The sequence below is a fragment of the Theropithecus gelada genome, chromosome 14 (assembly GCF_003255815.1).
Source record: "Theropithecus gelada isolate Dixy chromosome 14, Tgel_1.0, whole genome shotgun sequence".
NCBI lineage: Eukaryota > Metazoa > Chordata > Mammalia > Primates > Cercopithecidae > Theropithecus > Theropithecus gelada.
Window position 1 is genome coordinate 2835687 of NC_037682.1, and position 24774 is coordinate 2860460.

A 24774-nucleotide genomic window follows, 5' to 3' on the forward strand; every position below is an offset into this window, starting at 1 on the left:
TGCTATCTATAGCTATGTAACAAACCATTCACAAATCTAGCACCTTCAAAATAGGCATCACGCCTGAGCTCGCTAGATGCGGTCTGGCAGGGCTCAGTGGGACGGCTCATCTACCCCTGCGTAGTATCAGCTGGGGCTGGAGGTTCCGTAGCAGCATTGCACCTACGTGGCTGGTAAGGCTCCTGTTCACGAGGGCCTCTCCAAGGCTGCATGGATTCCTTACATCTCAGAAATGAACAGTCCAAGAGACAGGCAGTGCCAGGGACTGCAGAGCCACCTGGCTGTATTCTCTTGATGCAGGTGTCACAGAGCCCAGGTTCAACTAGGGAGGACTGGCAAAGAACTTCAGGACTGTGCTTTAAAACCAATGCTATGTCTTCGAACCCTAGTAATGGAGTTGTTTTGTTCCCTTATGTCTGCAGAACACTTACAAAACCAATCATTCATGTGGCTATAAACAAATCTAACCTACCTCAAAAAATTGAGATTTAACTGGCCATGTTCTCTGATCAAAGCCCAGTATCATGAGAAATAAATGACTTAAAGATTGGGGAAGACAAATCCCTTCCCTATTTGAGAATTAAGCAACACTCTCCTAAATAGCCAGAAAGAAGAGATTGATGTGGGAAGTGCGGGCCCTGTACGGTGTTATGAGACGTAGGTCCCTCTGCCTGCCCCAGCCCCCACATCACTCCAGCTTTCCCCCAGCAACAACTGTAAATGCTTTTATTTTGTAAATTCCATGCCAGTGCCCGCGCCACTTGCTGGTGGCTTCACTGTGTTTGCAAATGTTGTCCCCCACATAGATTGAAATTCATCTATTGCCTGAAAGTAATGAAATATGTGCATTGCACATTGTGTAAGCATACACATTTATTCAGTGCCTCCTGGGTTCTCACCCCTTGCCAGGTGATGGGTTGATTCAGTGTGCTGGGGGTCTCCAGGCGGGGGGTTCCACATAGTTTTTGCTTCATCAGAATCTGCTGATAAGCCCAGTTCGGGGCAGAGATTAGACAGGCCAGCCTATGGGCACTTTGCCTAACGCCATCTGCCTCTCCCACCCCAGGCAGGTGTCGGGTGGCTGCTGCGCCCTGTGTCCGCCTCCTGACCTTGAGAACACCCAGGTGGGGGAGGAAGTGGGCCGCGCTTGGGAACCCCCACCCCGCCAGCTCGTGCAGCGAGCTGGGTCCCAGGGCTGGAGGCACCTCATTAAACCGCCTGAAACGTGTGTAACTCTAGTCGGCCCCCGTAAGGCACCGGCAGTACATGTGAAATTAAAATTACCGAGAGGCCCCACTCTCCTCCCCACCGTGGGTGGGCAGCCTTCATGCGGAGGCCAAGGCCCGGAAGCCAGCAGTCCTGGGAAAGATTTGGCCCCAATGATAATGGGCCCAAGAATGTGCTGGGCCCAGGGTGTGGTCCAAGTTCCTTTCTTAGCTAACCCCTCCACCCTGAGAAGCCTCCCCCCGCTACACCCACACATGGGGCCAGCTGCCTTGAGCGCCTCCTGCTCAGACCCAGGTGAGGTACCTGAGTGACAAATGTCGAGAGTTTGCAGTTACTTCCAGAGCTACAGACAAGGGGCAAGGAGGGGCTGGAGGCACCGGCCCAGCAAGAGGGGTCACTTGAGCCTTGGTCTGCAGGGAGGTTTTGCTCAAGGAGTGTCCCTTGAGCAAAATATTGCAGTTTTGTTGCTCTCTGAAAGCCCACCAGGCAGTCTTCCCAGAGGTGCCTCCTGGGAAGCCCATGGAGAGAATGCGTTCTACACCCAAGGCCTTATGGGATCAGTCCCAGGGCCTGGAGAGTCGTAGGGAAATGTGTGAACATGGCTCCCCTTAGGCCAGGGGTAGACGGAGGACCAGGGAGGATCAGGAAAGCCCTGGATCTTGTTGACACCCCGGGGTGTGCCCCTGTGGCTACTTAGATGTAGAGCACGGGGCAGGGGGAGGGCCAGCTCCTATGGTTTTAGCCTCCCGAGAGTCTCCCCAGACAGCCCACAGGGGACACTGGGCCTCATGCCGCCTGTCGGGATGGTGTCCAGGATGGGGGGACCAGACGACAGCTGTCGCCCACTTGCAGGGCCCGGCTGCCCGGTGGATGGGAACGGCCGTCCCCATGACAACCCAGCACGTCCCTTGCCCACCAGGAAGAAGAGACGTCCGGGCAGCTGGCAGGTGGGGCTAGTTCTTGAGGGAAAGAGGCCCCATGCCTCCCAGAGTTACCCCGAAATCATTAACGGGGAGACAAGCACACAGAGCAGCTGGCCGATTGCGACTCTGAAGGTCAGAGATGGCCGCCGGCTGTGGGAAGGCCTGTGGCTAGGGCTCTGCTGCCCGCTTCCTGGGCAGGGGCTCCTTCCTCCGTCTCTGTCTCTGGGGTCCCATGGGAAGTCAGGGTGGGGCCTGGTGTGTGGCGTCCGCTGACTTTCTGGGTGTGTCTTCCTGCAGGGCCAGGACCCCCAAAGTGTTCCAGTGACTTCAGGGAGGGGGAGCCAGACCAGGAGGAGCTCCAGAGGTGCCCTGTGGGGAGACGGCAGCATCCGAAACATGGGGGAGGGGGGTACAACCAGCCTGGGAATGGATAGCAGCATCTCAGCCATGGGGGGCAGTGACATCCAGTCAGGAGGGGGTTAGCAGCATCTCAGACATGGTGGGGTGATGTCCAGCCCAGGGGAACGGGGGAAGGTGATGTCCATCCTGGGGGATGGGGTGTGACGTCCATCCTGGGGGACAAGGGGTGACGTCCATCCTGGGAGGACGGGAAGTGACGTCCATCCTGGGGAGGAGTGACATCCATCCTGGGGAACCGGGGGGGTGATGTCCGTCCTGGGGGGACGGTGGGGGGTGATGTCCATCCTGGGGGGTGGGGGGTTGACGTCCATCCTGGGGGGGCAAGGAGGTGATGTCCATCCTGGGGGAGATGGCAACATCCCAAACATGGGGGGTGATGTCCAGAGTGGGGGTCTGCAGATCTTTACAGGCCCCTCAGCTTCCCTTTCCACACCCCAAGTACAGCACCCACAAGGCAGGTGCCTGTGAGGGAGACGCACCTGTCCCCTGCCTGAAGTTTCTCAGCAGGCTTTTGGGCACAGGGGGGTAGTGAGCCGGTCTCAGCACTGAGCTTGCAGGTAGAGAAGGCGGCCCCTGACTTTAGGGTGCTGTGGGCGGGATGAGGACAGACTGGAGGAAAGGAGGGATCCCAGCAGAGGCAGAGGCAGCAGTGGGTGGGGCAGGGCTTCACCGCAGGAAGGTGAGGCTGAGCAGTGCCCTCCAGGACAGATAGGCACTCCCAGGCTGGAGCTGTGAACAGATAGGAACTTCCACAGCCAGGAAGGCCGGGTGACGTGGAGGACTCCAGGCAGTTGGGCCAGCACGGGACGGGGCATCAGGTCAGCGGGGCTCTTCTGTGCTGTGTGCAGCATGAGAGTCTGTACCCCACCTGTACTCAGCACCCTGCCCCCCGCCCCCCGATGACGAGGTTGCTTCCCTCTTGAGCACACGGGACCCCGCCTTCCTGCTACACTGTTCCCATGGCATTTCCACAGGCCCAAGCCACTGTTGTAGTTCCACCCTCCCCACAGCCCTAGGAGGTGGGCACTGCTGGTGCCCCCGTTTTACAGATGTAGATGCAGAGCACAGAGTGGCTGAGCTGCTCGTCCAGGCCCCCTGCCTGGGATGCCACCAGTGTCCTCACACCAGCCTGCTCCTGCCCTGCGCCCATTCTCCTCCTGCTTAGCGGTCCTTTCGCTTGCTAATGTGTGGGACAGGGGGCTCCCAGGAGGCCTGGCCGAGGTAGCGGGTCCCCCCACCATACTCCCAGTGCCACCCCTGGCTGCCTAGAGCTAGCTGTGTGGGGGCCCAGAAGCCCTCCCTCCGAGGAGGTGGGCCTGTTCCAGGCTACCTTGGGCGGGCAGGGCCTTGGGCGGGCAGGGCCTTGGGCGGGCACGGCCTCAGGAGGGACACAGAGGGCCCCACTCAAGGTCGCGGGCTGCACATTCCATGGGGCCTGGGGAAGCAGCCGAGCAGAAGGTTGCAGCCCTGGACTAAGGCTGGCTCCGCGTGGCACCCCAGCGGTGCCCACACTAAGGGGACACTTGGCAGGGGAGGGGCTGTGGCAGGGCAGGGTCAGCTCCCCAGCAGTAAGACCAGGACAGGGCAACCGGACCCCGACTGTGTCACCCTCAGCCCAGTGGCTGGTGCATCTCACCTGGGCCTGGCCAGCTGTACTGTGGCGCCTGCCCCAGACCAGGCTACCTTGGGCAGGGTGGGGACTGGTGCTCTCTCGGGGGGTGGGGGTGAGGGGGGTGGTGAGTGTGGACTGAGGGCCCCAGCTGTGCCCAGCACGTCACCGGGGGCCCACAAGCTCTCAGCACAGGCTGGCGGCTGGGAGCAGCTGGCCACAGGCAGGCCCTGGGACAAAGGGCGCTTTGAGCCGCCTGAGTGCCTGCATCGCCCTCCGGCCAGCTGACCCTCCCGGGAGCCGAGACTGGCTCTCTCTGTGGCTTATCAGGGCCGGGCCGGCGTGGAGTTGGAACAGCTGGCCCCAGAGCCCGCCAGCCGGGCTCTATGCTGTGGGGACCACTGCCCCCACAGGGAAATGCCTGGCTCAGCGCAGGCCCAGCCCTCTGGCGTCCCAGCTATGGGAGGGGGTGAGACCCTAATCCCGGGTCCCCACAGCACCCTCAGCCTAACCCTGTGTCCACCCCTCTTCAGAGTCTCCAGGCCCCATCTTGGCCTGATGGGATCTCATTGTCTCCTAAAAAAGTGTGGGCACAGATCTCAGGCTTTTCGGGGGGTGGGTGGATTCCTGACTCCAGCGGAAGGTCCCCAGGCCTAAGTCTATGGGGCGCCTGGGAGGCCGGCTGTGTTTCTGCTTCCTTGACCCTGGCCCCTTCCACAAAGCTCAGCTCTGATCCTTGGTATTTAATCTTCATCTTCCAGCCCTCTTTAAAATTAAATTTCCTTTAAAGATACTGTAGAGCAGTAACATCAGAGACACCAAAATAGACAAAAGAGATAATAGAAGAGTAATATCAGAGACGCTAAAGTCCTCGCGATAAGGGTCTGCGACGCTTCCTTTATTGTTTTGCAAAAAAAATCCATATATTTCATCCAGAAAGACAGGATGTGAGTGCAGCTGGTCAGAACCAGTTATTTCAGGCTGCCCTGCGATCGTTCCCATGTGATTGATTGACACAGGGACCTTCTCTCAGATCCTAAATTATGTGGTTCCGGCAGCATGGAACTTCAAAACACATTGAACCCCAGAAAATCTTCGCTATGATGCAGATTTGCCGGCTGATAAAAGCAAAACAATAGATAAGATGGCCAGATCGACCTTCAGCCTTCTCGGAGAACACTGGTTCCACAGCCGGTTGCAACACGTTTGAGCCAAAGTGCGACCTTTCCCCCCTCTGTTCACTCAGAGACTAAAAATCCCAGATAAGCACCTGCTTTGCTAAACCCTCGCTGGCCCTCCGGCTTTGGGCAGATCTCCTGTTTACGCTACCGTAACCCCACAACACCGGATACCAGCATGGGGCCGGCCTGCGGGGCCGTGTGTCTCCTCCTGTGTGACCTTGAGCTACCTTGAGCTTCCATTTTCCTTCCACACCACGCACTGATTTCCTCTGGGTTGAGGTTGAGGGTCCCAGGGTCTGTCTGCCTAATGACAAGATTTCAACCCAATAGTGAAGCCGTCAGCGGCAGTGACTGTGCTTTAGGGTGTCCCGTTGGCATCCAGGACCCCCTGTGAAGGATGGCCCTGAGCTCCATTCAGCATAAGTCTTGTCAACGATGAAACAAGATTAGGGGAATTTTACAGCTTGCCTGTGTTTTTCCACCCAGGGCCCTTTGCACTGCCTGCTATTTGTTTTCTGTCTTCATCCTGAGAGGGCTCAAGGTCTGCGTGCCATTTTGCAATTGACAAATGACTTGCGCTTAGCTATTTTGTTTAATGCTGAACTAACAATAGTTAGTGAAGATTAAGAACTAAAGGCTCAAGGACAGCTACAGATGACCACAGCTGGAGTGTGGCAGATACTCGGGGCCGCTGGGAGGCCCTGAAGGTCCATAGAATCCTTTGGGAGACGTGACCCGCGGGAGCCCGGGTGAGCAACCGCCATGGGGCCGGGCCCCTCAAGGCACTCATTTCCGTATCAGAGAACACACTTAACGTAAAATTCACCATTTCAGCCATTTCATAGCGTGCAATTTGGTGGCATTTAGTACATTCACAAGGCAGTGCAACCAATACCTATCTCTGGTTCCTGAGGTTTTTCATCACCTCAAAAGGAAAACCATCCCCATTGCCTTTCTCCCAGTTCCTGACAAACACATTCTTTTTTAAATTATGGTGAAATATAAGGCCAGGCGCAGTGACTCATGCCTGTAATCCCAGCACTTTGGAAGGCTGAGGTGGGCGGATCACCTGAGGTCAGGAGTTTGAGACCAGCTTGGCCAACATGGTGAAACCCCATCTCTACTAATAATACAAAAAAAGTTAGCCTGGTGTGGTGGTGCGTACCTCTAATCCCGGCTGCTCAGGAGGCTGAGGCAGGAGAATCACTTGAACCCAGGAGGCAGAGGTTGCAGTGAGCTGAGATAGTGCCACTGCACTCCTGCCTGGGCAACAGAGTAAGACTCTATCTCAAAATAAAATAAAAGGAAAATGTGTTTTACCATCTTAACCCTTTTTAAGATCATAGTTCATTGCGACCGTCGCCACCATCCAGCTCCAGAGCTTTTTCCATCTTGTAAAACTGGTGAAAGTCTGTCCCCATTAAATACTCACTCCCTACTCCCCCTTCCCCAGCCCCTGGCACCCACCTTCTACTTTCTACCTCTGTGAATCTGACAACTGTAGCGACCTCACGTGAGTGGAAGTAGATAGTATTTGTCCTTGTGTAACTGGCTTGTTTCACTGAGAGTAATGTCTTCGAGGTTCCTCCATGTTGCAGCCTGTGTGAGAATTCTCTTCCTTTTTGAGGCCGAATCCTATCCCGTGGTATGGAGGGACCACATCTTCTGTCTCCGTCGGCGCGCTGAGGGTCACCGGGCTAGTTCCACTTTTTGGCTGTTGTGAATGGTGCTGCTGTGGACATGGGTGTGTGTGGATCTCCGTTAAAGAGACTGGGGACAGACTCCAAGATGGAATTGCTGGGCCATACAGTCATTCGATTTTTTTTCGGGCATATTATTTAAATAGACTATTTGTTAGAGCAGTTTTAGGTTCACCGCAAAATCGAGAGACTGGTCGTTTCATGTTTTAAAGCAGCTGCAGCATTCTACCCCCCCAGCAGCACACAAGGTCCCAACTTCTCCAGGTCCTTGGGAGCACTTATCACTCTGTTTGGGGTGGTAGCCGCCCTAGTGGATGAGAGGCGGCATCTCGTGGTGGTCTTGATTTCCCTGATGATTAGTGACACTGGGCACCTCTCCGTGTGCCTGTTGGCCATCTGTGTCTCTTCTTCACAGAAATGACTGTCCAAGCCCTTTGCCTATTTTTAAAAAATTGAGTTGTTAGGAACTTTGGTTTTTAAAATAATTTTAAATCACACAAATAATACCCCCGAGAGCCAACTTATAACACGCCCCAGGATGGACATGGACTTGTGGTAGAATGGAGCTAGGGGTGCAGCATGGGATGGCTGGCTTGTGGGCAGGGGAAAGACCCATGGCCTATCTTGTTTTGGGGGGCAGGGACCCAGAAACCCATTGCTTTCAGGCCTTGCTAGAAGAGCACACAGTCGAACGAGTGGGTCCGATGTGGAGGGCAGTGGCATCAGCCAAGCTCCGGGGCGTTTCCTCCCATTTCTCATGTCTTTTCTGTTGTTTCTGTGAGGGGGTCTCAGGGAGGGGCAGAACCCACAGGGTTTGGCTTCCTGACCCTGAACATCCTTGTCCCCAGCCCCTCACTGGGTCTGGAGGAAGGAGGGTACGGTGGTCCTGGTGGCTCTTGTGCCTGCACCCGCCTTGAGGCCATCTGACACCCACACCCTCCCTCCAGGCCAGACCCAGCTCTCCAGCTGCCCACTAGATGACCACCAAGGCAGGGCGGCTGGTGGTGCTGACGGCTCTGTGAGGCCCAGGCCTGTCTTCCCCACCTCGGACCACAGGGCTGAGACACCTCCCTGTGCCCTGGCAGGGCTGGAGGCTCTGGAGTCTCTCTTGGTTACCCTCTCCCTCCTGGGGCTGCTTTTGCAGCCTGGTGTCCTTGTCTCATGTCTGGGTCCCCTTAGCCAAGGGTCCTCCAGCCTTTGTCCTGTGCCCACTCATCCGGCAGTAACACCGTTTCCAGAACCACCACCACGCCCAGGTCGTGTCTGTGCATGAAAGTGGTCAGCCCTCCATGGCAGGCCTGGCCTCACCTGCCAGTGTCCTCTCCCACACCTGAGGATACCTGTACCTTGTCCCGGAGGCCGGGGCGGGGGCTGTCTCTGCCTTGGACACCAGCCTTCCCTCCCCTAAGCTGCGGGTGACCTGACCTAGCCGAGCCTGGCTTTCCGCCTCTGTAAAATGTGAACAGAGGCCACCATCCCCATTATGTGGGTCTGTGTTTGTTCTGTGCATATCTCGGTGCCCAGCTCTGAGGCCCTTTTGTCCATGAAGCCATTCGCAGCCAGGAGGCGGCCTTGCTTTAGTCTGAAGGAGAGTGACCAGGGTGGGAGGGGCCTCTTTGTCCCTTTGGTCTGTTTGTGGTCTCAGTGGAGACCAAGGACGGCTCTTTTTCTCGTATCTGTGGGGCAGAGCTCAGGGCCGCACTCCATCAGCATCCCGGGCCATTGAATCCTTGACCCCGGGGGGCTTGCAGGCGCCACATAGATCTTGTGAGAGACGCTTTATGGGGCTGGACGATCCTGGGTGCCCCTCAGAGAAGGGCCTGGGGCTGGCCCTGTTATCAGTGGGGGACTCAGGAAGTACCCCTGGTTCTGCATGTGTAGTGGGTGGGCCTCTCAGAGGGGCTGGGGGTGGGGGTGCTGAGCTGGCCTGGGAAGGGTGGGTGGGATAACCTCGGCGGTGGAATGGGGGAGGGAGAGAGCGCTCCAGACACAGGGCCCTGAGGAGACAGGGGCACCCCAGGGAATAGGGGGCACCTGGGGCCCATGGGAAGCTCTGGGGGAGACTGGGCTGTGAGCCCCCGGGAAGGAGGCCTCAGGGACAGCCCTAGACTCTGACCCTCAGTGTGGACAGCAGGAGCTATGGCAGTTGCTTAAACAAGGCGGGCAAGGGAGAAGTGCCAAATGCATGCAGGTTCTGGGGAGGAGCTTGAGGCCCCTTTAGTTCACCTTTGGAGCTTAGAGCCAAGTCTGCAAATACAGATGAACCCAGGGTTAGGAGGGTGGCTAGGGCATCACCCACCTGGGGTCTGGACTGCTGGAGCCATGGGGAGGCCTGCCATTCTATGAACCTGCTTTAGACTGGGGCTGTGGTCCCGTGAATCAGGGATGGGCCATGGCATGGTGTGGGGGACTAGCCCTCCTCCCTGTCCCCAGCTGAGTGTGAGCTCCCTGGGGTCTCGCTGTGGCCTTGGCCCTGGGTGTTGTCCCGTACAACCCAGGAGAGCGTTTGAGGCTCATGGTGGTGGAGATAGTTTTATCTCTGAGCAAACATTCCATCTTGCCGTTTCCAGCTTAGAGATGGTGAAGGGACTTTTCCTTGGCTCTTTCCTGGCCTGCCAATAGCACCAGCCTAATTAACCCAACAAGCGGGGCCTCCCCAGCCACGGAGCCTTGCACGCCCTCCCACATCCAGCTGGATTTGGGGATCAGCGTTGTTTTTAATTATTTCTCCCACCTTGTCCCACAGGCAGGAGTCCTGCCATCTCAGAAGGCCGGCCCCTAAACAGGTTCCCTGAGTGTTAGGTCAAGACAACTTTAGAAAGTCACACAGTTATCCACAGCAATCCCTAATAGTTACTTATTTATTTCAAGGTATAACATAAGACACACCTAGCACTTCAGACCTGCCTAGGACATGGCTGGAGAAGGTATTTAAGTAATTTTTAAAGTGCATCAAAACAAGGTCAGGCACGGTGGCTCATGCTTATAATCCCAGCGCTTTGGAAGGCCGAGGCGGGCTGATCACCTGAGGTCAGGAGTTTGAGACTAGCCTGGCCAACATGACAAAACCCCATCTTTGCTAAAAAAAAATACAAAAAATTAGCCAGGCATGGTGGCAGGCGCCTATAGTCCCAGCTACTCAGGAGGCTGAGGCAGGAGAATTGCTTGAACCTGGGAGGCCGAGGTTGCAGTGAGCCGAGATCATGCCACTGCACTCCAGCCGAGATCACGCCACTGCACTCCAGCCTGGGTGACAGAGCGAGACTGTCTCAAAAATAAATAAATCATAAATAAATAAAGTGCATCAAAACAGGAAAAACCCTGCTAAGGACCAGTCTGCGGGGTGTTGTCTGGGTCAGCAGAGCTGGGCTGGGAGCCGCTACGCCTCCCCACCGAGGCCACCAGCAGTCGGGTGAGCTGGTCTCTGTGCCATCATGGGCACCTTGTCTCAGCTCCAGGGACTTGGAGCTCCCTGTTTCTGTGGCCTTTTTCACGATGACTAAACAAAGGCAGGCGTTATGGTGTCCAGGCCTGGTCTCCCTAAAGGGCAGGTTCTCAGAAGCAAAGACCGATGAGACAGAGCTCCTGCTACCAGAGAGCTCTAGGCCGGCTCATTGGAAGAGTCATGTATTTGTTCCTTCGTTCGTTCGTTCAGCATGTCCATGTTGAGCACTGACTGGAGCAGGTCCTGTTCTGGGGCCTGGGAAATGGGGGTGGGTAAGACCGGGGAGCTTAGCCGGACCTCAGCCTAGAGCCCCGGTCCCCAGGAGCTGAAGACAGAGGTGGGACCCGAACCCCACCATGAAGCCACAGAGCCTGCAGGTGTTCACACCTTTTGTTTTGTGTGTGTGTGTGTGTGTGTTTGTTGTTTTTGTTTGCTTTCTTTTTTGTTCTTTTTTTTTTTTTTTCATCCAGGCTGGAGTGCAATGGAGCAATCTCGGCTCCACTGCAACCTCCGCCTCCCGGGTTCAAGTGATTCTCCTGCCTCAGCCTCCTGAGTAGCTGGGATTAGAGGCATGCGCCACCATGCCCAGCTAATTTTTGTATTTTTAGTAGAGACGGGGTTTCACCATGTTAGTCAGACTGGTCTTGAACTCCTGAGTTCGTGATCCGCCCACCTCAGCCTCCCAAAGTGCTGGGATTACAGGCGTGAGCCCCTGTGCCCGGCCCACACCCTTTCTTTACCTTGCACCCCTGCCATCTCCCGTATGCACCTGACTGCACACACCCCGACCCCTGAAGGACCTGACGTCATGAGCCTAAAACATTTTTCCAAAAGGAAAGCAACTAAGCTCCCAGCCTGTCTCCCCTTATCCATTGGGCTTGCCGCAAACACATGCTGGATGGTGTCAGTATCATTCCATCCTAATTAATAACATTTGGGAGCCAGCGATGGCAGTGTCCAGCTGACCGCTCATAGTAGACTCCCTGGTGGGGGTGTGGCATGGGAGCAAGGCCAGCCACTGTCACCCAGTGGGAGCGGAAGTCCCCTCCAGGGCCCGGCTTCTGAGGGAGGACAGGCAGCAGTCTGCCGGAAGTGGGCCTGAGACGCTGTATGCCTGTGGCTTTGTGGCTTTGTGTGGCTAGTGCCTCTCACATGTGGGGGCTGTTTTCATCTTCCAGCCCCACATACTTTCCCCAAGGGCCTCCCATACACCCTGGCTGCCTGGGCGCTGGGCTCGAGCCTGCAGGTGGCCACCATGCTTTGAGTGTCACAATGGGCTGCACTTCACATGAAAGCTGCATTTTGGCAATAAGTCTCCGCGAAAGCCCACTGAGCCTGGCACTGCTGCATCCACACTTTACAGCCGAGGAAACTGAGGCCCAGGTTCTCACTTCTGTGCCTAGGGGGTGGGATCCAGCTCCGAGCGTCTTCTTCCCACTCCTCCAGGAACCTCAGCCCTCTGGTGTCGGTGGAGTTGAGGAGGTGTTGGGGTGTAGAGGGGCCAGGTGACTCCCTATAAGGGCAACGTGGTCCAGAGGCTGCCCCTACCCCGGGTATACCAGACTCAAAGGCCAGCTGTGAGGTTTTCCAGGGCTGGATCTGGTGGGAAAATGCTTCTCATGGAGGGCGCCCGGGGTTCCTGGCGTGGGACCCCCTCTGTCCCAGGCTGGGATTCCTGGCGTGGGACCCCCTCTGACCCAGGCTGGGGTTTGTGGTATGGGGCCTCCTCTGACCCAGGCTGGAGTTCCTGGTGTGGGGCCTCCTCTGACCCAGGCTGGAGTTCCTGGTGTGGGGCCTCCTCTGGCCTGGGTGGTCCTGGCCTGAGAGCTGCAGCCTCACCTGGGCTCCACGCCTGTGGACGTGAGCTGAAGCTGCTCGGCTCTCCAGGGCCTCTGTGCACAGGCATCACCATCCCCAGCAGGCCAGGACCTGGGCCTGCTGTTCTCAGGGTGTCCTTCAGTGGAGGCTCCAGCATGGCTGGGTTCAAACAGGTTGCAGGGTCTGAAGCCACTCAAGGCCGAGCCTGCCTGCAGTGAGCGCCCCACTCTGTCGCTGCAGGAGATCGTGCTGGTGGTGTTCTTTGGGACAGAGTACGTGGTCCGCCTCTGGTCCGCCGGCTGCCGCAGCAAGTACGTGGGCCTCTGGGGGCGGCTGCGCTTTGCCCGGAAGCCCATTTCCATCATCGGTGAGTCATGCCTGCCCTGTGGAGGTCACGCCCAGGTTTCCAGACCAGGAATGATCCCCACCTCATGATCCCCACCAGATGGAGTCCCCTAAGGACGGGGGAACCCCAAGGCCAGCAGCGGGTGACTGCCCAGGACCCAGCATAGGAGCATTGGCAGCCCTCAGCCACCTCTGCACCAAGACGCTAACATGGTGTTGGGAGTAGGGGGTTGGTCCCTTACAGATTCCCATGAGCCCTTGCAGCCCAGCATAGCTTCACGGTGGGCCAGTCGCCCTTGGCGGCCTGAGAACCATGGTCCAGGCCTAAGGCCCTGCCCTTTCTGGTCCCTTGCAGGGCTCAGCACAGGGCCCAGGAAGGGCTGGGGGCTCCACATGACCAGGATAGAGGTTGAGTCTCTCAGTTTAGACGCTGCCTGTCTCCCTATCCGAGATGTCCCCATGTCCCTGGTCATCAGGGCCTGACCCGCCTGACTGGCAAGCCCCTTCCCCAGATGAGAGCAGGGCGTGTGCTCTTCCCCGGGATCCTGGCTGTGACGATCACAACAAGCTCCCCCGTCTCCTGTACTCCACAGACCTCATCGTGGTTGTGGCCTCCATGGTGGTCCTCTGCGTGGGCTCCAAGGGGCAGGTGTTTGCCACATCAGCCATCAGGTGCGTCTGTGCCATGAGCTCTCCCTGCCATGCCAACCTGCCCCGAGCACCCCTCCTGAGCTGTGGGTGGTCTCGTGCCCCATCCGCCTTGCTCTGATGCAAGGTGCCCTGGTGCCCGCTGCTCCTGGGGACACTGAGCCATGTACTGGGGTAGGTGGAGCAGGGTAGGTGCGGGCAAGTGTGGAGGGCACAGCTCAGACTCAAGATGCCTCAGGCAGCCCTAGGCTCTGGCCCAACGCCAGCGCCTCTGAGCTTCCAGGGCTTGGGTTGTAACCTGACCATCTGGGCACATAGCCTGCCCATCTGCAAACTGGGGTGACCCCAGGGGCTCCCTCAGAAGGCAGTCTGGGGACTGAGGGAATCTGGAGGTACCTGGTCGACCCCCAGCCCCAGCCCTGTGTGAGCAGATTCAGAGCAGACTCTGCGGGGGCTGCACCTGGGAGGGAAATTCCGAGGCCCCTGTCGGGATGGATGTATATCTGGCCTCCCCACCCAGAGTGGGCGCCCGGCAGGGGCAGGGACACCCATGCCATCGGCCACCCCCAGGCCCGGAGTGAACACCTGAGCCCAGCCTGGCTCCCTCAGCCCCACACCATCTCCTTCCCAGGGGCATCCGCTTTCTGCAGATCCTGAGGATGCTACATGTCGACCGCCAGGGAGGCACCTGGAGGCTCCTGGGCTCCGTGGTCTTCATCCACCGCCAGGTGGGTGGCCCAGGTTGGGGGTGCGGGCCCGGGTTGGGGGCAGGATGGAGGGAGCAGAGCAGCCCACGCTAGGACAGCTTGAGATGCGCTGAGGCCCTGGGGGTCGGTGGGTGCCCAGGCGCAAGGGTACCTGAATGGGGCCCAGGATCTCAGAGCAAGCCTAAGCCTGAGCCCAGCTTGGATGCTCACCCCAGCCGGGTGCCGGTGACCCTGGCCTACCAGGCTGTTGATGTGCTCACCTTCCTCTCAGCTGGGGGCAAAAGAAGACAGAAAGTCAGAAATGAAAAACCCAGGCAAATCAGGAACCCGGTCAAGGCGGGGACACCCGCACCCCTTCCCGAGGGCTGCGCCCGGATGGGCTCAAGCTGCACCAGCCCTTGGCTCTGTGGGGTGAGGGGAATCCTTCCTCTCCCTGGGGATCTCCTGGGTCCTGGTCCATTCTTGGTTCTGTCATGTGGCGGGAAAGAGAGCCGGAGCCTGCGGCGGTCCAGACGGTGGGCCTGGGGCAACCCCAGGGCTGATCCTCATTCTAAGGGTAACCCCCACCTGCCACTTACTGGATGAGGAGTGGGTTATATTGAAGCCGGCCCCACGCATGTGAACCACGCTAGAGCGGCGTAGGACGCCCAGTGATCGCTGGGACTCACTGCCTTAGGTGTCTGCACAGGAGGCTCCCAGCCTACAGTTCCTAGAGCCCGACACTGTCTGTTTTCTGGCCTAGGAGCTGATAACCACCCTGTACATTGGCTTCCTGGGCCTCATCTTCTCCTCGTACTTTGTGTACCTGGCTGAGAAGGACGCGGTGAACGAGTCAGGCCGCGTGGAGTTCGGCAGCTACGCAGATGCGCTGTGGTGGGGGGTGGTAAGTCAGAAACTTCCAGGCATGGGGACAGGGGCAGCTGGGGCTGAAGAGGTGACAGGACACCAGGGCACTGGTGTCTCGAGACTTCAGGCCTTGTTGGCGGGGGCTTCTCACCTGTGTGCTCACAGGCCTCTGTCCACAAACCTGCGCTTGGAGCCGCTGTCATGGGTCCCCACACTCAGTGTCAAGTCCTTCAGCATCACTGTCTTGAAGTTCTGAATGTCTCGCCTTTGAACTTGAGATTTGAGAGGGAAGTTGGAGTGGTCACTGGAGTGTGTGTTGGGGGCTTAGCGGTCTCGGCTCCCCCATGGCTCTGCCTCCCACCATCATCCTAGGCTGCCCATTCTCTGCCTCCACCCCGGCCCTCACCCTGGCAGGGCCCCAGGAGAGCGGCGTCAGACGCATACCTCCCGTGTGTCTGAGGGTCCGCACAGGCCCTGTGAGTGCCCCTGTCCCCAAGGAGCCAGAGGGCAAACAGGAAGGACCACGACGGCTCAAGAGACCCCAGCAGAGATCAGAGAGCCCCCGTGTTTCCAGTGGATGCTGGGCCTGCAAGTTCTGGAGCCGGCCCTGGGCAGTGGTGATGTAGGTGCAGCTGAGCTGGTGGGGAGCAGGGACCCGGCCTGTGGGCCCAGAGGCTGCCCCTGGCTGTGAAAGTGGGTTCCAACCACCTAGAGCAGCCCAGGAGCCTTGGGGAAGCGGGTGTGCAGCAGGCGGATCCCCGCACCGGAACACCGAGCCACCCAAAGCTCCGTGAGCCTGCACAGGAAGGGTGGGGCGGGTGTCTCAGGCCGAGTCTGTGGCGGCTTCCTTGAGGGAGTCAGGCTTGCACGTGGGAGAGGGAGATGTTCCGATGAGGATGCAGCTGCAGGAATCAGGGCGCGCCCTCCTAGCTGCAGGCTCCCTGAGTCCCATGTCACTGGCCTGTGGGCCCAGCAGCAGTTTCTCACGGCTCAGAGGACGTTGGTTGTGGCATTTTTAGGGGCAGGCCCAACTTGCCAGTGTCCCTCTGGGAGCTGGTGGTTGCTTTCAAATCCTCCAGTGAAAGCTGGCGTTTATATACACATGGAGCTTGAGGGTTGCTTCTAGGGGGAACACGTGGGTACCCTGAGGGGAGCAGCTGGCTGGAGGCCAGAGTGTGGGGAGGGAGTGACTCCATCCCATCTCCCCCCACAGCTGCAGGGCCGGGTGGGCCGTCCAGAGGCCACCAAGGCCCAGGGTGGCACCATCACACCTTGGGGAGTGACCTTGGGTGGGGGCCGGGAAGCCCAAATGCCAAGGTGACGGGGTGCCCCCTGCTCTGCCGCCACAAGCCTGCCCCCGCGTCTGCCCTTGTCTACTGACCTCCGGACTCACTCAGCCCGATAACAGGTCAGATGGGATCGTGGTGGCAACAGGGGCTGGGGCTGTGGAGGAGGCCATCGAAGCCCACACAGGGTGGGAGCCAAGGCCTGCGGGCCACACAGGGGCTGGAGGTGGGGCGGGCAGGGCATCCGTGGGCAACACATGCTGGTGGTGCCAGGACCCAGTCTGTCTGCCCCGAGTTCTCCTTCCAGAAAGGACCAGCCTTGCTGGCTCTTGGGCCCCCCGACCACCATCAGAGCCTATCTGGGCGGGACGAGAAGCCTCCCAGTGGCTCCCCAGGCAGGCGCATGTCCCTGTGATTGCTGTGCCTCGTCCCTCCCCCACCGCGTCCCCCGTGAGGCCAGACACTCAGCAGTGGCTCCTGACATAGGCAGAGTCAGCAGGTTTTCTGGAAGCTTCCAAAGTGCTGCACTGCTCAGGGATGGCAGGGGCATGCTGACACAACTCCTGGGTTGGGGCAGGCCCCAGTTTTGGCCTCTTCCCGCCTTCCTGGGGGCCTGTGTCCCCGAAGGCCCCAGTGTGGCAGGCCTGGGCAGGTTTGGGCAGAAGGGCCCAGCCCCCTGGCGGGAGCCTGCCGGCAGTGAGTGTGGCTGGGTAGGGCCTGCTCAGGGGATGGACTGCCCAAAGCCAGGAGAGTTCCCAGGAGGCTGGTGGCAAGGTGGGCAGTGAGGAGTGGCGGTGTGGCGGAAGCCAGTGGATACTGGCCCCGGAACAGCTGATAAGCAGTGCCCAGCCTTCGGTGCTGTCCTGCCTGCCTTCCCGGCCGCCCACTGGAGCTATGGACGGCAGACGCTACTCCCCAGCCCCCCAGCCCGCGGCAGAGCGGCGCTCCCACTCCCACACCTGTGCAAACATCCGCTCGCTGGCCGGGAACACGGCCCCTTTGTGCCCGGCTTGGCATCAGTGCCCCGGCCCGCACTGTCAGCTGCAGCCTGAGCCTCGGCCATCGCGCGCCCTGGCCTGGCCATTGTTCCCGCCGGGCCCTGCGCCCCTGGTCGCCCTGGGCCCCCCGCCGCCCGGGGCTCTGGGGCAAACAGCTCCCATTCAGCTGCCCTGCAGCTGTCTGGGGGGAGCGGCCCCTGAGGCCTGAGTTATGGGCTGTGTTCCTGGCGTTTCTCGGACAAACAGAACTTGAGAAATGCAAGAAGGGGCAGCCCAGATGGGGGCTTTTACGCCAGTTTTGCCAATTTGTAACCGCGCCCTGAGCAGTTGTTTTCTTTCAGCTCCTTTGTCCTGCTTCCTTCACTCCACTGGGGAGGGAAGCACGCCCCCGCCGGCCAGGCAGCCAGGCCTGCTCCATGTCCGTCCGTCCGTCCGGGCTGCCACCGGCCCTTACTGGGTGGGAGGTGGCTTCCTGGAGGCCAGGCCATTCTGAACATCATGCTACATCTGCCCCAGGCCTTGCCTGGACTCTGTGGACTCCTCACCCCTCAGACACACCCTAAGAGGGTGCTGGAGCTGCCACAACAAAGTCCTCGAACTGCTGGGCCCAGAGCAACAGAAATGCACGAGCTCTAGAGGCCAGAGCCCGAAGCCAGGTGTGCGCAGGGCCGGCCCCTCCGAAGGCTCAGGGAGAACTTTCCTCCCCTCTCCCAGTGGCTGGAGACTCCAGGCGTGCCCGGTGTGCGGCCGCCTCATTCCTCCGTGTCAGGCCCTGTCTCTCAGGAGGACACTGTTGGCTTTAGAGTCCACCCAGGTGATCCAGGAGGAGCTCATCTTGATTGAATCTTCAAAGAGCCTATTTCCAAATATCACATTCTGTGGGGCCAAGTGACTATGAATTAGGAGGGATGCAGTCCAGCCTAGGACAGTGGGTGGCCCAGGTGGGCTTCCTGGGAAGGTCTCTCCCCTTGCCAGCTGTCCAGTGAAGGTGCCAGCTCAGTGGCTGAGTGTCCCCTCCTGTCCCCTTCCCCAGGGTGGGTATACCCAACTTGGATGTGAGAACTCCCGGATCCCCTAAGTGTGGCGCCTGCCCTGGCTGCCGAGGCGTTTGGGGAGAATTTAAGACTTTTCTTTGCCCTTGGAACAAAATGCGTTTGTTTGTGTTAAAGTTTGAGTGGAGGGAGAAGCACTTGCAAACACGGGCTTCTCTGTTCAGAGCCTGGGGGTCTCTAAAAACAGGAGGCTGCCGGGCTGTTTACCCCTCTGCATCTAAATTTAGAATTGAGAGTAAAAAAACTGGAACCCCATTCCTACATTTCCGCCGCCTTTTGAAGTGGAATCTCACTGCCTGCCGTTCACTCTCCTCACCTGGAGGCTCCAAAGACTCCCCCCTCCCTGGCAATGCTGCACCCTGGCGGGGCAAGGCCAGACGGGGCTGGGGGCTGGTGCAGGGGTGTGCGTGAGGGCAGGGCCTCCCAGGCAGTCACAGGCAAGCCCTGTTGGCACTGCCCAGCGGGAGGGGTGGTGTCAGGAATTGCTGGGGAAACCAAGGCACTGTGGGCTGAGGCGCAGCAGGACTCGGCCCCCAACTGAGCACCTGGGTCAGGGTTCTTCCTCCTCCTGGCGTTCCATGCAAAGGGGAACGAATTCAGCCGCCCTACTAAGTGGGTCTGGGGACAGAGGCAGAGTACACACCTGCTGCGTGCCTCAGTTTCTCCATCTGCACATGGGAGACAGCAATCCATCTCCCAGGGCCAATGTGGGGCCCGCGGCGCAGGCTGCTGAGGACTGTAGTCCCAGAGGCTGCAACCGTTCCCTTTGCTGCGGTGACTTTCCCTGGACCGAAAAGGCCTCCTGGTGAGGCTGGGTCTCCATTTGTGGACTCACTGTTGAGGCGTGTGGCTTGCGGTCCTGCTCTGTGCCAGGCACTGGCAGGGGTTCGGGCAGCCCTGTCTTGCTCTCTCTGTCACGGTCAGGAGCAAGAAGCATGGTGTGAGCTGGTGCTGGCCTGTGGTGGTTCACAGGTGGCCATGGGACACACCACTGGGGTGTCCCTGCAAGACTGTCTCCACGCGGGAGCAGGGAAGCCTCCCTGAGGTGACGTCTGAGCTGAGACCTCAAGACACAGTCACCTGGGCCACCTTCGGGCAGGGTGCTGAGCCTGACTGTACCTCGGGGAAGACGCGGCCTGGGGCCTGGGTGCCATGGGGGTGTTGACGGTTTCACCACCAGCCCGTGTGTGGGGCTCCGGGCTTCATGAGTGAAGAGAGGACCCCGTGTGATGGGGAGGCCTGGCCCTCGTGAATTTGTGTTCGTTTATTTACTTTCTCCTGCTGAAAGGAAGCGGGTTTATTTTGGGGTGTGTGTTTGCTTTTGCTTTTACCCTGAGAGTTTGCGAGCCTGCTGGCTTGTTCCCCCACCCCCACGTGGCTGCGTCAGCCCCTTTATAGCTCTTCCTGAAAGCCAGGCCAGAGTCTCCAGGGCGGCCCCACGGGGGCTGGGCGAATCTTCGGAATGTGCTGGGCGTCCCCTCGGAATGTGAGTGCCTGGCCTGTTAGAGCCCCAGGACTGCTGGCCCCACCCTTCTCTGCCCCAGAGACAGTCCTGCCTCCCACCCAGGGGCCTCCCTCTGTCCATGGCTCCCCCTTCCCCAGGCCACCCCCAGAGGCGCCTCTTCTCCAACTTTGTTGGCCCTGCTCTCCGTAGTATCACCCCGGTCAGGGGGCCCTGTCCTGCCCTGTCCTGAGGAGTGCATGTCTCTGAGCCCTGCATGGGGGGAGCCCACCAGCTAGCAGAGGCTCTAGACAGGCCCTAGACTGGGTCTCTAAGTCTGCAAGGGGCACCAAAGCACTTTACAAATTCCAGGAGTGAGTGACAGGCTGGCCACATGCCAAACCCTAACCCAGCAGGTAGCCCGTGAGAAGTGTGTTGTGACCATGCACCTTCCCAAGAGGGGGAAATTGAGGCACAGAACAGGCTGGGGCTTTGCCTGAGGCCAGATGGACAGGGTGAGAACTGCCCCCACACTCAGAACCATGGTGCCAGCCCAGCCTTGCCAGCAGGGCAACCACAGGACTGCCAGACAAGGCGAGGGTGCCAGGTGGGGCCCGAGGCCCTCACTCACAGGGCATTGTCCTACATCCCTTGGAACCAGTGAGACAGGCATCGTGCCACGAGAGGGGACACCTGCCTGGACCTCTGTGTGCTCAGCCTACTGGGGGCACTGAGACTGAGGGTGCAGCTCTGGGAGATCCTGCATGGGCTTCCTGCTAGGCCCTGGAGAGGGGACCAGGCCTGGGAGGGCATCCTTGGCCCAGAGCCTCCATGAAGAGCCAGGGGGCCTCCTCATGGCTGGGGCCCCAGCACAGCAACCTAGGAATGGCTCTGGCCGCATGGGATGTCCCGGAGCCCCTGCCACCCTTCCTGGAGCTGTGGGGCTAAGCTTGGGTGCTGCACTCTCCTGACTCCATCCTCGAGTGCCTCCTCATGGGCAGGCTGGGCCCTCGAGGCTGGGCAAGGTCTAGGCCTGCAAGGCTGAAGCAGCCTCAGCCCATCTCTGCCTTCGCGGGCCACAGCGGGGAGCGTGGGTCCTGCAGGCCTTGGTCCAGCTGTCTGCCTGGACACTTTCTCATGGGAAGCCCTCAACACAGTGATTGCCTAGCCTCGGTTTCCTCCTCCGTAGATGATCTTGACCTGAGGGTGCCAGCTGGGGTGTGACACCTCTGGGCTACCTCCTGCTCCTGCTCTTGACCACCCCTCCCTCTGGACAGACGACCACCACCTCTCCAGCCAGGGCCACCCCTTCCTTCTGGGCAAATGACTACTGCATCTCCAGCCGGGGCCAGTGAGCTCTGGGAGCCAGGGCTTGGCGTGTGGCTGGAGCTCAGGTTTCTGGGCTGGCCTCAGTCATCCCCTTGAGGCCAGCCTTGAGGAGGCTGCTTCCGAAAGGAGGGAATAGAATCCCAGTGCTCCTCAGGGCGGAAAATGGGGAACTAGAAGGCTCCCCATGCCTCCCGCCCTTTCACACGGGAGTGAAGGCACAGGCCAGCAGGAGGGTGGGGGAACGTGCTGACCAGTGGGGTGTGGGTTCCCCGCGCGCCCCCACAGTTCCTGCCATGGGTGTGACTTTGTGTGCCTCGTGCGACTGGCGCCCTGGCGAGGAGCTGTCACCCAGGAGACAGACATGTGGATCTGCATTCCAGGTGGCGGGCCATCAAGGACTAATCCCCAGCATGGTGACCATAAAACAGCCCATTCCTGAGCTGCTTGTGTCTGAATGTAGGAAAAACAAACAGGTCTGCAGGGAGGGGCCTTTTCCTTGTTAACTTGAGGGGAGGGTCTGGGCCGGGTCTGGGCAAACGGGCAGGCGGACAGGGCGAAGGTGGGGTCCTGGAACTACATCCGGCTGTTTGTGTGCTCTCCACAGTGGGCAGACACCCAGGGGCACTTCTGGGGCTGGCCTTTCTCTCCCGCTGGGGGCACCCCTGGCTTCTACGGACTACCCAGCCAGCCAGCCAGCCAGCAGGCGCCCACGTGCACCCATCTCAGCCCCAGGAGGTGACGCCCCCACCCTCAGCAGGTCTCGTCTGTTTGAGGGCAGGTTTGGGAGGTGGTCTCGGGTGTCCTTACCTGAGCAGGTGGCCACCTCACCTGCTCGCCTGACCCCAGCTCCACTCTGGCTTCCAGGCCAGCCCTACTCCATTCCACCTTCATCATGGAGTTTCTGTATTCGATTTTTAAGTAAATCAAAATATGGTATTTTCATTTAAAAAGTAATGATTCTAAATGTTTTTAAATAATTTAATGTTATTATTAAAATGACGTTTAATACACCAGCCCCTGCCATTTGTTCTGATGCCTGAGTTTGCTGGCGCCCCTTACGCTTGGCACCCAAGGCACGAACACCTTGCTGGCGTCCCCCAGCCGCCTGCTGCCTGGCCCCCCTACAGCCCAATTCCTGCCTCTCAGCCTATCTTGGGTTTGTCCCCGGCCTCCTCGGGAGGCAGCCGTGCCCAGGCCTCTTGGTCTCAGGGCCCCTTGGCGCCCCTGACAGAGAAGCCTCATTCGTGGGCATTGTGCCATCAATATTTAATACAGTGGAGACATGTAAAAACAATTCCATATTAATTTATTAAAATAATAGACCCATTACATTTTCATAAATAATGTTATGAAAAATTTCTATATTTTCCAAAACAAATATTATTGAAAGAAAAATAAGCATTTTTGCAAATCTCCAGAAAGCCTGGCTCCCCAGAGGACGGGGATCCCCATGCCTGCCCTGGGCCTGTCTGTCAAGAGCAATGTCCCACTGCTCACGCTTGGGTGGGAGCAGGAGTACCGGTTAGTGCCCCCCAGCCATAGCGAGGGCTGCCGTCCCTGAGCCCAGCCCCAGCAGATCATCAGTGCACATTTGCCTGGGGAAGCAGATTCAGCCCTGTCCTGGACACAGCCCTCCAACCCTGCTTCTCGTACCTGGCCCCCACCTGGGGCACTGCTCTGCCACACCCCACCACCCCCGCTTTCTTCGGCCTAATCTTGTCCTTCGGGGCCCAGTGCTAGGAGGATGTCCAGGTGGGGTGGGACTTGGGCCTGCACTGGGCTGCTTCTCAAGTCTCGGGCTGCACATGCCAGCCAGGCGGACGGTGCTGAGAGGGGTCCTTCTGCAGAGCAGAGGCAGAGCCAGGAGTGGAGGGGTGAGCACTGCCTCAGGGCATCAGCAGGGGCTGTGCAGGCCCAGGCACAGGTTTGAGGGGTGAATAGGAGGAATCAGCATGTTCATACTGAAGGAGTGAGTGTCCCCTCAAGAAATCTGGATTAGACAGACTCTGGAGCCCTCTTGTTACTTGTCCAGGCTGCAGGGGCCCTCTGAGCTTAAGGCCAGGATAGGCCAGGGTCCCCGCTCTGCCCAGGCCCTTCTAGGCCCATTAATGGGCCATCCGTGTGTGCTTTCTTGGACTTGCTGTAGACTTGGTAAATAGTGGATGTGCTGGGCTCAGACCCAGGCTCTGAGCCTCTTTGGGCTGAGAGCTCACCAGGTGGGAGTTGCTCCCCAGGGCAGGACTGGCACAGGGTCTCCGATGCCCCGCCCAATTTGCAGCCCTGTGTCTGCCTCTGCAACTCCCCACCCCAGTGCACGTGGCCCCTCTGGGGAACTTAGCAGCAGCCCAGCCTGTGCATGTGGGTGCAGGCCCTCTGGGGAGGACACCCTGCAGACGAGGGCCTCGGGCTCCCCCAGGATCCCCCTCTGCCAGCCACTGTCAGCCTCACCCGTGGCCTGGCTGCACCCTGCAGGGATGTGGCTGCACTCTGTGCCTGCGCTGCACGTTCAAGGTGTCTGCACCTCAGTGTCTGCACCTGAGAGTGTCAGGCTCGGACATGGGAACCAGCTCCCTTTTTACATGACCTTGTCACCTGTGTGATGCACGTGTGTGTACTGACCGGGTCATTGTATGTTTCAGTGTGTACGTGTGTGCACACATGTGCATGTGTGGAGCGTCCCATCTCTGCATGAGGCATGTTTGTGGGTGCGCGCCCACGCACACAGAGCCGGGTGGCCCACAGAAAGGGCCTGGCAGTAAACAGCTTCCTGTGCACATTGTGTGTATGGCGGGGGCATGGGTGCATATGGGTGTCTCTTAAGAACAGCGGCACTGCAGGGAGAGCTCCGTGTGCAGTTGCAGGAGATAACCTGCGAGCAGCCTCTGCGGCAGCATCCTGACCATAAGCGAACGTGCGGTCAGAGCATTAGCGGGGCAGGGGCCTGGGTGACGGCGAGGGCTCAGCAGAGGCCAGTCCTGCCCTGCGGCCTGATGGCGGTGGCTGGCATTTGTCAGTGTTCGTTAATGTGCTCATCAGCACAGCCTGGTTTCCCGTAATGTGGCCCCTTCTGCTGCCTGAGCCTCCAAGCCTCCTGCTCTGGCAGTTCTGGGCAGTCACATGAGCCATGGGCACCTGCTTCTCCACGTGTGCGCCTGTGTGCGCCTGCCCGGCGGTGGTCACGGGGATTCTCCCCACCCTCCCTCCTCCTCAGTGGCCGGTGGAAACCATGGGGTGGCCCAGGGACCCTGGTCTCGTGGGGGCTCAGGTGGGCCGGGAATTGTTCTTGCCTTCCATCAGAGTGTGTTAAACAGGCCTCAGGCCTTCCTGCCATCAGCGCTGGGCCCATAGGGCTGAGAATCCAATGGGGGTCTCCATGTGGTTCCCAGCTAGGGCATTCCTGGGCCTGCAAGCAGTCCAGAAGCCCCAAGCGGGTAAATGCTGGGCTAATAGCTGAGTATGGTGCCCAGAGCAGGGCTGCAAAGACCTCCCGCAGCCACAGCCATGGTCTGGGCCACCATGCCAGCTGTCCAGGTGAGCCCGGGCATGAGCCTGTGTGTCTACAGGGTGAGCTGTGCCTCAGGGCCACTCTGGGTCTCCTTGTTGGGCTCAGCGCCAGCTCCTGAAGAACCCAGCAGGCAGCCCGCACAGGCCAGGCCCAGCCAGGGTGGGCTCCTAAGTCCTGCAGGATGACATTTCCAGGCTCAGGCTGGAAGCCCCAGGAAGCAAACCTCAGATGCCAGCAGGAGGCACGGGTGGGGGGAGCCTCCTATTGTCCCACCACACGTCCGGTTCGGATGGC

The 24774-nt window shown here is 59.2% G+C and overlaps 1 protein-coding gene across 2 annotated transcripts in view; it reads left to right on the plus strand.

The window, feature by feature from the left end:
• Positions 1 to 24774, plus strand: part of KCNQ1 (potassium voltage-gated channel subfamily Q member 1) — a 400428-nt gene that overhangs the window by 113897 nt on the left and 261757 nt on the right. For both annotated transcript variants that reach the window (XM_025357922.1, XM_025357923.1), the window contains exons 3-6: positions 12564 to 12690; positions 13262 to 13340; positions 13948 to 14044; positions 14766 to 14906. In XM_025357922.1, the coding sequence (XP_025213707.1) occupies positions 12564 to 12690; positions 13262 to 13340; positions 13948 to 14044; positions 14766 to 14906 (444 nt within the window). The remainder of the gene's footprint in view (positions 1 to 12563; positions 12691 to 13261; positions 13341 to 13947; positions 14045 to 14765; positions 14907 to 24774) is intronic.